At 41.6% G+C, this 12207-nt stretch overlaps 2 protein-coding genes across 4 annotated transcripts in view; one reads left to right on the forward strand and one right to left on the reverse strand.

Annotated features, from left to right (window-relative positions):
* The window catches only part of SMPD3 (sphingomyelin phosphodiesterase 3), a 33005-nt gene that overhangs the window by 15207 nt on the left and 5591 nt on the right, over positions 1 to 12207 (forward strand). Inside the window, exons 3-5 of the mRNA XM_009643240.2 lie at positions 6436 to 6591; positions 9869 to 9958; positions 10835 to 10898. Of these exons, the coding sequence (XP_009641535.1) occupies positions 6436 to 6591; positions 9869 to 9958; positions 10835 to 10898 (310 nt within the window). The remainder of the gene's footprint in view (positions 1 to 6435; positions 6592 to 9868; positions 9959 to 10834; positions 10899 to 12207) is intronic.
* Positions 9848 to 12207, reverse strand: part of PRMT7 (protein arginine methyltransferase 7) — a 44544-nt gene continuing 42184 nt past the window's right edge. For all 3 annotated transcript variants that reach the window (XR_004842583.1, XR_004842582.1, XR_004842584.1), the window contains 2 exons: positions 11223 to 11328; positions 9848 to 9931 (listed from right to left, as the gene is read on the reverse strand). The gene's annotated coding sequence lies outside the window, so the exon portion shown is untranslated. The remainder of the gene's footprint in view (positions 9932 to 11222; positions 11329 to 12207) is intronic.

Raw genomic sequence — 12207 nt, forward strand, 5'->3', positions numbered from 1 at the left:
TCTTTGATAACCGCACTGTGAATCCCTAAAATATTAAAGAGGAAGAGGGGGGAGGAAAGAAGAATGGGGAAGCAATGTTCCATTTTCAAAGTCAGCCTAAAGCTTCTTTGAGGGTAAAACACCACCTTTCATTTTCCTACTTAAGTTCTTGCTTCGTATTTTTAGGCTTATCTGGTTTAAACTACATTCAAATAGAGCAGACAATGATTTAAGAGTCTAACTGTCCTTTGATATATCATATTAGTTTATGTAATGAAATGGAAAACTAAAGTTCATCAGTTTGGCAGAGCTGTGCTTTCTGATTTGTATCATCTGATTCATAACATTTCACACATTTAAAAAATTATCCAAAGAACAGTTCACCGATGTAAAGATGTGGTATCTATAAAAACAAGCACTGTTAAAAGGTTAGCCGTTTAAATCATCTTGTCATACATGGCTGAGTGCAATTTGGCTTCCCTTCTAGGATACATAAACTTACCCTTGACAGTTCTGATAACTTACGTGAGTATAAAATGAAGGGATCCAACTGCTTACAGTCAGATGAACTACTAATGCTTTTTTCAAGAGAAGTGCTGGCTCAACTCTGTTCTGAGCAATTACTGTTTTTTTCAGACCTGACATCTTTTTCAATAAAACTTTAGAATTAGATGTACCTCATCCTCTTGATGCTCCACCTACTACTGAACAGTGCTCTGAAGCCGCTCTTCATGCAATGGATGCAAACTGAAACACGAGAGGTTTCAGTTGAATATGAGGAAGAACTTTTCTTCACTCTGAGGGTGGCAGAGCACTGGAACGGGCTGCCCAGGGAGGTTGTGGAGTCTCCTTCTCTGGAGATATTCAAAGCCCACCTGGATGAAGTCCTGTGTGGCATGCTCTAGGTGAGCCTGCTTTAGCAGGGGGGTTGGACTAGATGATCTCCTGAGGTCCCTTCCAACCCTTACGATTCTGTGATTCGTTTTGCACTGTGGAAATAGCTGCATTTCAGTGACAAATGAAGGGATCCTTTAATGAGACTTCAATGTAATTATTTTCCAAGGGGCTGTTAAGTTTACATGGTTCTTTTATGTCTTTCAATTAATCAGTGATTAACGTTCTGGACAGGTTTTGCTGCCCAGAGCCCACCTGCCTCCCAAGTTCCTTTGAGTCATGTCTTTGAGACACCCCACCAAGCCATCAAAACAGAGTGAGCCTCAAGCTATTCCAGCCCAGGTCCAAATGACATCGCATGCTGGATGCCATCTCATAACCTTGTTCACGTCCCTGTTTTGCGTTTAGTGTGAATCCAGTGATTAGAAGTACAGGTACTGGCAACTCGCGCTTCTCTAGCACCAGTTTCAGGTTCCACAAGCCTACACACAGCTTAAGCAGGACTCTCTGCTTAAGAGAGATCCCTCGGTGTTTGAAATTCTGACTGTTCAATCAGGAGTAACTTCCCTGCTAAGCATCCTTAGGCAGTGGTTCCTCATGTTTCTGGAACAGCAAAGCTGGCGTATCCACCCCGCGGCAGCCTGCCCTTTCCCCCTCCTTTCAGCTGTGCTAACGTGGCTGTTGTAGGCTGCCTTGCACTTGACTGGGGACCTGACCTAGCTGGAAAGTACTAAATAAAAGGTTTTTTTGTTGTTTCGGTTTTGGGGCTGCTTTGTTTTTATATTGCTTTATTTTGTTTTCCCAGCCTATACTGGATTAAGTATGTTAGAAGTGTAGGGGGCTGCTTAATCTGTCACACAGTCAGGTGTGACACAGCCTGGCTCATTGCTAAACTGAAGCCTTTGCTTGTGACTTGGAAACAAATTTTCCTTTTTATTAGGCTTTACATCCTACAGTTTAGAAGCTTTTTTTGCTCATCTTCCCCAGGTTCCCTGCCAATATATCCCATAGTGCTGAGAACTCCGGTTTTAAAAACCTCCACTGGATCTTTTAATTTCCTCTGATTAGGCCTGTCAGCTGCTTTGTTCGACCACCACAGTGTTCCTTCTAATGTCTTTCAGAGTAGGCTAGAAGAGTCTTCCACACTGTGTAGTACCTACCTGCAGTTCTAACTGAAGCCAGGATTTCACTTAAGCATTTCCGAAGTGAGTGGAAAGGGCAAGTATGATTACCCTATAACGAACAAAGGTGAAGTATTTATTTATGCTGGCTGAGGTTTGCCACACTACCCTTTCATCCCTCCACAAAATTTGAAGCTGAAGGGAACTTGCAAAGAATTTGGAACTGCTGGCTGCAGGAACCAGTCACAACATAATTATTTGCATTTTTCCAGGCCAGTCACTGAGGAAAGAGCGTAGAACAATTAGGACAAAACTCTATTCTCTGGTTAATCGCGGGTGGCAGTCAATCAGATCAGTGATTCTATCTGAATGTTTAATTAGAGCTGAAGGCTGGAAGGAGAAGTTGGATGTTAGTGTTGGGAGTTACTACCTAATTCTCTTCTGTTAGTATTTACTGAAGCTATTTCATTTCAGCTGCAGTTTCTGAAATGTCTGCTCCCGACTGCTCTGGATTCAGGTTTGGCTTCTCCTCTGTTTAGGTGTCGGATTAGTTCAGTTCTCTTCATCTCCAAAGCTATTGATCACTGGGAGCTGGTAAGACTGAGTCTCACTGATAACTGGTGCACGCAGCTACATGCGGTACCTGCTGTGTAGCTGCAGTGAGCTCGATACTGTTAGCTTAGTAGTAATCTGAGAAAACAGTTATATTCAAGTTGCATTAGAGGTCCCATCTTTTGTCATGGAAATGTAGCTCACTTCATTGCACCTGCTCCACGTAGTGTATTGAAGTGCAGTTACTTCTATGACCTCTAGTGGGGATAATCAGAGATGCCAGGCTACCACAAGTTCTACACTTTTTCTAAAGAGAAATGAAAGTTGTCTGTTTCCAGAGTTCCAAGGCTACTATTTTTCTGCAGAGCCCTGAGGTTATCTAGTATACAGTGCTGCTACGAAGGCTCAGCATTCTTACCGAGGGAGATGTATGTCACTATGTAGTTAATGCTTTGCTAATAACAGCCATGTATGCTACCAGGCACCTTTTACAATATTCTCCTAAAACGTTTTTGCCCATCTTTTGTTTTTCTCAAGATTTTCTTGTTTTGGGGAATTTTAGCTTTGTGTGTTTCAGTTAAGTGGGTTTGCTACATTCTTCATGCTGGTCTGTGACAAGTTGCTGCCTCAATTTTATGCCCTTATAGTAATGGCCACACTATTTCATCACTCATCCCAGTGAAGCCATGCTAGATGGATAAGTCACAAGAAATGCAAAATACCCGTAACAGTTCAGGGATGTAAAAGCCAGTCTTTAGACAATTAAGCAATTTATATAATCGGGACTTTGTGGGGAGCAAGATGCTACTGCATTCTTGTCAACAAAGCACCATGCTTAGAAGTTATGTTAAGAGGAAACAAAGGCAGGGCAGAAGAAAGTGCTGGCCAAAGGAGATGAGGTAGGATAGAAAGATTCAGATGCTGCAAAAGGAGGCCAGTCCATGAGGAACCTGAACATACCTAAGTCTGTGTGACCTGATGAGATGCTGCCCAGAGCCCTGAGGGAATTGGCTTATGTAGTTGCCAAGCCACCCTCCATGGTATTTGAAAAGTCATGGCAGTCAGGTCCAGTCCCTAGTGACTGGAAAAAGGGAAACACTGCACCCATCCTTCAGAAGGGTAGAAAGGAGGATCCTGGGAACTATCAACCTGTCAGCCTCACCTCTGTGCCCAGGAAGATCAGGGGACAGACCCTCCTAGAAACTATGGTAAGGCACATGGAGGTCAGAGAGGTGATTTGAGACAGCCAGCATGGCTTCACCAAGGGCAAGTCCTACCTGACCAACCTAGTAGCTTTCTGTGATGGAATGACTGTATCAGTGGACAAGAGAACGGATAAACACTGGCACAGGCTGCCCAGAGAGGTGGTAGATGTCCCATCCCTGGAAACATTCAAGGTCAGGTTGGACAGGGCTCTGAGCAACCTGATCCAGTTGAAGATGTCCCTGCTCACTGCAGGGGGGTTACACTAGATGGCCTTTAAAGGTCCCTTCCAACCCAAACTATGCTGTGATTCTGTGAATTTGAATAAACTTTACCAGGAATGAGAAAGCTGGGACTGTTCAACTTCACGAGGAGAAGGCTCAGGAAGGATCTTATCGAAGTGTGTAAATGCCTGATGGGAGGGTGTAAGGAAGATGGAGGCAGAGTCTCCTCAGTGAGGCCCAGTGACAGGACGAGAGGCAATGGGCACAAAGTGAAATGCAAGAAATGCTATTTAAACAAAGGAAAATGTTTCTTTATTGCATAAAAATGTATTTTTTTATTGCCTAAGCATTGGAACAGGTTACCCAGAGGTTATGGAGTCTCCAACCGTGGAGATACTCAAAGCCTGACTGGACACGATCCTGAGCCACCTGCTGTAGGTGACTGCGCCTGAGCAGAGGGGCTGGACAAGATGATCTCCAGAGGGCCCTTTCAAGCTCATGCTTTCTGTGACTCTAATTTCATCTGTAGCTTTAGTTAAGCAGAACGTATGTGTTTGTTAGTCACGCACACCTTTTGTGGTTAGTGTCACCTGCTCCAGGCTGTATTTATTCCACGTGACCTATTTCTTGTGCTTTTGTCTAGCTAAGTAGTCCTCACCATAGGGCTTTCTTGTGCTGTTGTAGCAAAGGGTTTTCCCAAGAATGCATGGGTCTGGATTTGTGTCAAGCTGTGCAATTAGGGTACAAGGTGAACTTGAGGTTCAAGTAACTAGAAACTGCAGGTTAGGGAAAAGATCCAGGGAGCACTTGTATCTGCTTTTATATTACAGCCCAACTGGTAAAGATTTGTTGGGAATAACACAAGTGGAAGAAAAAAAAATCAGATTATTTCCTGTTGGAATTACCACTCTGAAGAGATGAGTCAGTGTCAGAACCTACTTAAAGCTCTCCCTTTTCCCGTCTTGTTCTTTTCACTATTTCTTTTAATTATTTAGGATTGTATCAAATCATGCCTGGTTGAACATTTCTGATTCAGTTTATTTAAATGTTATTTTAACACACACACCCCAAGATGTTCTTGAAAACCCAACCCTTTGCAGGTCAGTGGCGGTTGGAAAGCAAAGTCCTGAAGTTCTTCTGTACGCTAACGTGGTTACAGCATGCTGAAGAGTTCACATTTTAAAAGTCTATAAAGAGTGCTGGTGGCAGCTGCAGTTGAGACAAGAGATTAACAAGCTGTGAGGATGTAGACTTGAATATTCACTGTCTGCAGAGTGGCCAATGAAAGCAGCTTTGGACATACATAACTGACATTTCTAATAGTGTTTTACACCTTTCTAATAGCTAGCACAAAGTAGTAAATTTGGTTAAACTAATATTGTAGTCAGAACAAGTCATTTTGGGTTTGGTGCTTTTCCTTCTGACTGTGGCATTTGAAAAAAGATCTTTTATTTTGAAGAAAAGCAACGTTCTTCTGACTTGACATATTTCAAGTCTGAAACAAGCAAAATTGTAACTGTCAACTACAGGTACAGTGAAAACAAAAGAAAAGGAAAGGCAATATGGTAAACAATTATTTCTAAAATGCGCCTCTTCCTGCTCCTTTCCCCAATCAAGCTTTTGCTGTAATCATTTTAAGAGAGCCAGCAATTAATTTTTTCTTAGACTTCACATCACCTAACGTGCTTGAAATTAAGTGTGGTTAGTTGCTATAATTTAAGAGCTGTTTTGCGCATCAGATGGTTTCACAAACAAAAATATCTGGCACCCCATCAATCTCCACCCTTGCACATCAACCCTGTGAAATGGGGGCAGGTCCTCAGCACGTGTAGCCTAGTGTAACTTCCCTGTGGCTGGTGGATCTGGTTCTTTCTTTAAAAATATGAAAAAATACTTGCAGTTTCAGCATTCTTACTTGCACACAAATAGAACTCTTCCTTGGATGGACTACAGTATGAGTAAGTTGAATTTACCCTTGATGTATATTTACTAATAACACTTGAAAGTTAAATTTTTAATTTTTAAAAAAGAGAAAGCAAAGCAAAGCAAAGAAAGATCAAGTGGTTTATGCCAGAACATGCTGTCCAGTTTTGTCTGAAGTAGGATTTTAACTCTGCACTCTGGGTTATAAATGTAGTGCATCAGATCATCCTCTCCTGTGGCTAGAAACGTCATCGTTGTGGATGGTTGTCTGCAGCACACAGATGTCTTATTTCTTCAGACGTGCCTGGTATGACTGAGTCCAGAAGGAGATATTTACATCATCAAAAAGTGTGATCCCTAATGAACTTCATAATGGGCTAAGCATTATGTACTGAGCATATACTGTTAGCCATGCCATTTTTTATCTTGCACCCTTTTTCTTATGATGTCTGGCAATAGCTTAGCAGCTAGGATGTGGCTGAGTAACATGCTAAAGGAAGACTTTTTTCTTGGTTTGGTTATTGGTTTGTTTGCTACAGGAGATACTACTGTTAGATGTGAGCAACTGGATATGCTTCAAGATTGGCTGTCTGAATTCAGAAAATCTACCTCCTCCTCCAGTACAGCCAATCCAGAGGAGCTGGTGGCTTTTGATGTCATCTGTGGAGATCTCAACTTTGATAACTGCTCCTCTGGTAAGACAAGGTTTTCCTTTTCCTGGTGTCTACCTATTCCAAAAAAGGAACAGGAAGTTTCTTGATTCCTGTGGGTTATAGCAGTATGCTAAGTTGTGTCTGCCTTTTGCAGGGAAAGACTTAATTGCTCCAGATACTTCTAAAACAGGTATTAGCCTTGAGATGAGCCAAGGAGAGCAGCTCACATTTACTTACAAACTCTGCTGAGTTATTAAGCATGGGGTTTTTTTTTTAAGGCACAAAGGGCAACAATTTATGACTTGTAGTAGCAATAATGAGGACAGATCCAGTGGTTTAGCTTTACTTGAATGAGGTAGACACCTCTTGTGCTAGAATGTTAGTTACTAATGAAAGGCATTTATGTCATGGGGGTTTTGTACAGAAGAAGTAGCAAATTCATGCAGTTAAAAATTTGTTAGTGCATATAGGAGACTAGTGCTGCAGAGAGAACTAAACATTGCTAAATCAGTCTTAGAAAAAATTAACTGATGATGTGAACATTTGGGAGGTTTTATTTTAATAAATTTTTAATTTTTTTTTTCTATATTTGGATGCTGAGGGTACTAGAAAAAGAACTCCACAAAACCATAACTAACAAGCGGTGAGTTCACGGAGATGGTAGTCTTTTGCAGACATAAGTATTATGCTGTGTTAACAGTTAAATTGCCAGCACACAGAGTGCAGAGCGTTGTGTTTGTGCATCCTCTCTGCCATCCGGCTTGGTACAGCTCAGGCATCCAGCAGAGCTCCTTGCTGGCTTGATACAATGGCAACTGACTCTGCTGGTTTGGAGCTGGCAAATGGATTGGCGGTGCCCAGTGGCCAGCCACCTACGAGGCTGATGTCTGAAAGGGCCAAAACTGAGATACAAAGCGCACAAGGCAGGTACAGCGAGGGGGGCTCATCAGAAGGGATTGAGTCTGTGCTACCAGGGAGATGCGCAGTGTACAGGTGAGCTCAGGCTGTAGCATTCCAAGTGGGGTTCAGCAATTCAGACCTGAGTTTGTGAACAGCATCCAGTCTGAATGCTGTAGTCCTCCTAAGAAGCCTAGGTAACTGAGGCTGAGAGCAACACCTGTACCAAAAATCATTTTAAGAAACAAAAAGCAAGCATTGTCTGATCTCAGGAATAACTAGTATTCTCTAACCTCATGACTTCTATCAGACACTTGTAACAGAAGATTATAACAAAGCTGGAGAAACATTTTATTGGGTAGAAAAGACCATCAACGCAAAACACAGCCCTTCTGATGTTGATTTCTAGCTCATATGTACAAAAAAATAAATCGGCCACAACTATATGATCCAAAGCAAACTCAGAATGATCAGAGAAGGTGCTGGTGATTGCTCTGACTGGTAGAAGAATCCATTATGCACTGTGGAGGTGAACAGTAAGTGGTGATGGCTACAGAATACTGTAGTTAAACAAATGCATATTGGGATAAAATACAACAGTAGCAGTGGTAGTGAGTTTTTAAGGAAGGACAGAAGAAATGTGCTTTGGTAACGGGCCTTCAGCTGGCCAAGCTGCTACGCAGACGGGCTGAGGCAGCACTTGCAGCAGTCCAAATGAAGGGGATAAGCTGGGGGATACAAAAGCAAATATATCTGCTGTGATTTGACTGTTTCACTTGCAATGTTGTTGGATGGATGGAGTGGCCTGGAGGCAAAGATGTCCATCAAGGAAATAAACAATCTGCTGTGTACCAAAGGGGAGCATGCCTGGCCAGATCATAGGTGGGACGTGAATGGGGCTGTGCAGCACGAGGGGGGAGAGACGGGAGCGGAGCTGTGAGGCGGAACACGGGTCGGTATTCTCCGCCCGAGACGGTCTGGCATTCTAACCAAGATCTTACTCTCTACTTCTTGTGCATAATTAATGCTGTTGTGACCTGTCTTTTTAAAGCAAAAGTAAAAACAGCTATTTGCTTTTGCAAATAATGGTTGTAAATATTGCAACCACTACTAAAGAGGACTGAAAAGTAGGTTATAAAAAAATATTTTATTTTTGCTACCTCTGCAGCTTATTTAAATCATCCTCCTCCCTTTAAAATTCACTCAGCCTGGAAACTAAAATTAAGCTGGCTATTTCATTTTTTTTATTTTAGATTGCTTTCTTTCCTTATGTACCAAGCAAGATTAATGCAATGTTTTAAAGTTTTGTCCTCCATTTTTACATTACTCATTGTTTTAGGGACATTTGTTACCATTGCAGAGAATTGAACATTTTAAGATTAATTTTTTTAAACAATAATTAGCTTCCTGTAATTCTGTAAGTGATTTTCTGTATTCTTTCCCACTCCACAGACTGATGCAGCAAGTAATTAATGTTTCAGTGAATATCAAGCTTCTATTCTTAGATGTATCAACAGTACAGTTTTCAAAGATCTCCAGGGTCCACAAGCGACCTTATGCTTATGACAAATTTTCTGCGACTCAAGTTTCCCCCTCCAGCTTTACAGAACATTATGACAGCATTCATACAGTGAATTCACACTTAGCAGGAACATTATTAGAAAGTTAGTTACTGCCAGGTTGCTTTGGACTGACCTGTGTAAAAGTCCATTATGTTTTTAAACCTTTTAGCACAAGGTAAAAAGCCTTCCAGTCAGATGGGTTAAGTTTGTCTCAGCTGTGACTTGTCACTATCAGTGCCACAGTTGCAAATTAATCATGACAAAATTTTCATCTCCCTTAGACAGGTCATGCTGATTATGTTTAGAAAGGCTTTAATGCTTTAGATAATATCCCAAGCAAATTATCAATTGCCTGTCCTTTCTCTTACCTATTATAGCTTGGAAAGCATTCAGTGAATTCTTCTAAAGCATGTAAAGAACAGGCTTTTATCTGTAAACTTACTGTGATGTATATATACACCCGCAAACAGCCATTTACATTGTGAATTCAGTCCAATTCGCCATTACGTGATCTACTTCAACAGAAGTTTTGTACCAGTGTAAGCACTGCCATGTCAGTGGCAGGGTAAGGGAATACACTGGCAAATATTCACTTCAGTTTGCAGCTAGAAACTACAAAAAAAAGTCTTTCATAGAAGGACTTTGTAGGAAAGCACTGTTATTAGCAAGCATTTGTTGGAATTTCTAATCCAGCCAAGATACTGCTGTGCGGTAAAGCTACTACTGAACTGGTTCAAATCCCCCCCTGTATGAGTGTACTGAGTAGGAAGGAGGACTTGCCTTTTTGGTTGTGGCAACAGTTGTCCCCAGGCTCGCAACACGTAGCTGATGTGCCTTTTCTTTGGCTTCTTTCCCTGCAGAGGACAAGCTGGAGCAACAGCATTCTCTGTTTACACACTACAAAGACCCGTGTCGGATTGGTCCTGGGGAGGATAAACCATGGGCAATCGGTAAGACCTTCTCTAGTTGTCGGTGTAGGAACATTTGTTTGTCTGTAACTCACACGACATCTATAAGCAGCAGGCAGTTCAGCTAACCAGCAGGAAGAATTTGGTTGAGACCAAATACTGACAAGGGGTTATTTCTGTAGCATATATTTTATAAACTTTAACAGTGTCTTCTTGAATTATAATTAAGAACCCAACAGAGATCTCAAACTTCAGTCATCATTCTAAAACTTAGCATCAAGCTACTTGAATGCCTTCCCAAACCTATTCTACTTTCAAAATAGTCTCTGGATTACTTTGGGGGTTGGGGGGAAGCCAAATTATTGTTTCTATACTTTCTGCATGCAATGAAAGCCTGCAGCTTTGCAGCTTTTGATCAGAATGTTCCATCTGGTGTTCTATAAATACTGTAAGTGAAGATGTAACAAAGCAATTCAACGACACTACGAACTTAGAGGGTTCATTTTATAAAAGATTTCATGGCACTCCAAGATACTAATATCTGGTGAAACTCAGTTGATCTTGCTGAAGTTTTAGATCAGGAATCAGGCTGATTCTCTAGAGAAGCAGTTATAACGGTGAAGATACTGAAGGTAAGAATGCGCAACTGCTTAATAATGTGGCTTTACTCTGTTATAGCAGGAAAAAAAAAAAAATCAGAGACATTGGGCTGAGAAACTGGAAGGGCAGCGGCAACGTTTTGAAAGGTGGCAGGCAGTAGGGAGGCCTGGACAGAGGAGAAGTGCCCTCAGCCAGAGCTGTCCCCTGTCCTCTCTCCCGCAGGGATGCCACCTTCACACACCTCTGTCCCCAGAGCCTCCCGAGGGGCAGGTCACAGGAGCTATGCTGGGACAGTCATGTCTCCCTTTCTGTTCACAGGTACCTTGTTGGATCCGGAAGGACTGTATGATGAAGAAGTGTGCACTCCAGATAACCTACAGAAGTATGCGCTTCCTAATCCTCCCACATGCTTTGGACAATTCCTTAAAAAGCCAGTTCATTGCTTGCTATTTAACATTTCATAAGTTGAGGGGTGTTTTATGGACTGTAAAAAAACCCAAAAACCAAACAACAAACCAAACCCAAAAAACACCCACACCAAAAACCAACCCACCACCATATTTTTTTACTCGGTGGTACTTGGGGAAAAGGAAAAAAGGGGAAAGAAAAGTGGCTGCTTCTCTAAGTCTAATAGAATTGGCCTCAGTGGGTGAAGAGATGAGAGCAACTGCAGTCAGTGTTTCTAGGTCTCCAGAGTTGGTCCTACCTGGACAGGCCCATAGGACAAGAAACTCCGCACGCTACTTGAAAAGGGTACTCGGACAGCTTGTCTGAACGTCCTTCTGCAGGCAGCCAGTTCCACGGTCATGGCACTGTAAAGGACAGCAACAAAAGGAAATGTAGTTTTCCTAAAATAAAAAAAACCCATAAAGTTTAAAACACCAGGATTTGATACACCTAAAAGCAAGCTCACAAACATAGAGAGAAATCAAGTAGCACATCAGACATAGGTAGGAATATGGCTTAATATCTATTGGTGATACTAGTGCAGCACTACTTTTGAGGAGCGTTTGATCCTGAGAAACAGGTAGCTTTGGTTTGAGATAGTGGACTTACAAGAAATACAGAAAACCCACTTCATTTGCAGAAGTCTTAAGATAAATTTCTTGAATACCTGTACTGTTTGTTAAATAATACGCCAGCAGAGAGAAATTAATAAGCTTCGTACATTTTAGAGCAGCAGTTAATAAATGTGATAATCCTTTCTGCACCTTCTCTACCTTGAAGGCTAGTTCAATGGACTAAATATGTTATTATCACGACTAACTATAAAAGATGTTCTAGCAGTTCATTACCAAAACATGCTGAAGAGCTGAAGTTATTTGAATTAACGAGTTGGTTAACACACAGAATGGAAATGGTATGTTACATAGGCATAGCAAACATTGGCATTTTTACTCGCCAAGTACAGTACGCTGCGTGGTATAGATGGACACTCAGTGGAATGTATTAGGCGAGGCCACCCCTTGAAGCCTTCTTTTTATCAGTTCTGAACAAAGAAATTGAATTCTAGACATAAGGTCTGGGTTTAGTTTATGTTTAAAATAAGGACTTGTTACAGCCAGTCATGCTTTGCGCATTCAAGAGCCTGCAAAATTTCCAGGCATTTCTATTCACATGTTGAAAACGTGAATTTAGTACCTGTGAAAGGGATTTCTGGAAAGCAAAAGTAAGGTAATTTGGCCCTACAA

The sequence above is a fragment of the Egretta garzetta genome, unplaced genomic scaffold, assembly GCF_000687185.1.
Source record: "Egretta garzetta isolate BGI_Z169 unplaced genomic scaffold, ASM68718v1 scaffold27, whole genome shotgun sequence".
In the NCBI taxonomy this organism is placed as follows: Eukaryota; Metazoa; Chordata; class Aves; order Pelecaniformes; family Ardeidae; genus Egretta; species Egretta garzetta.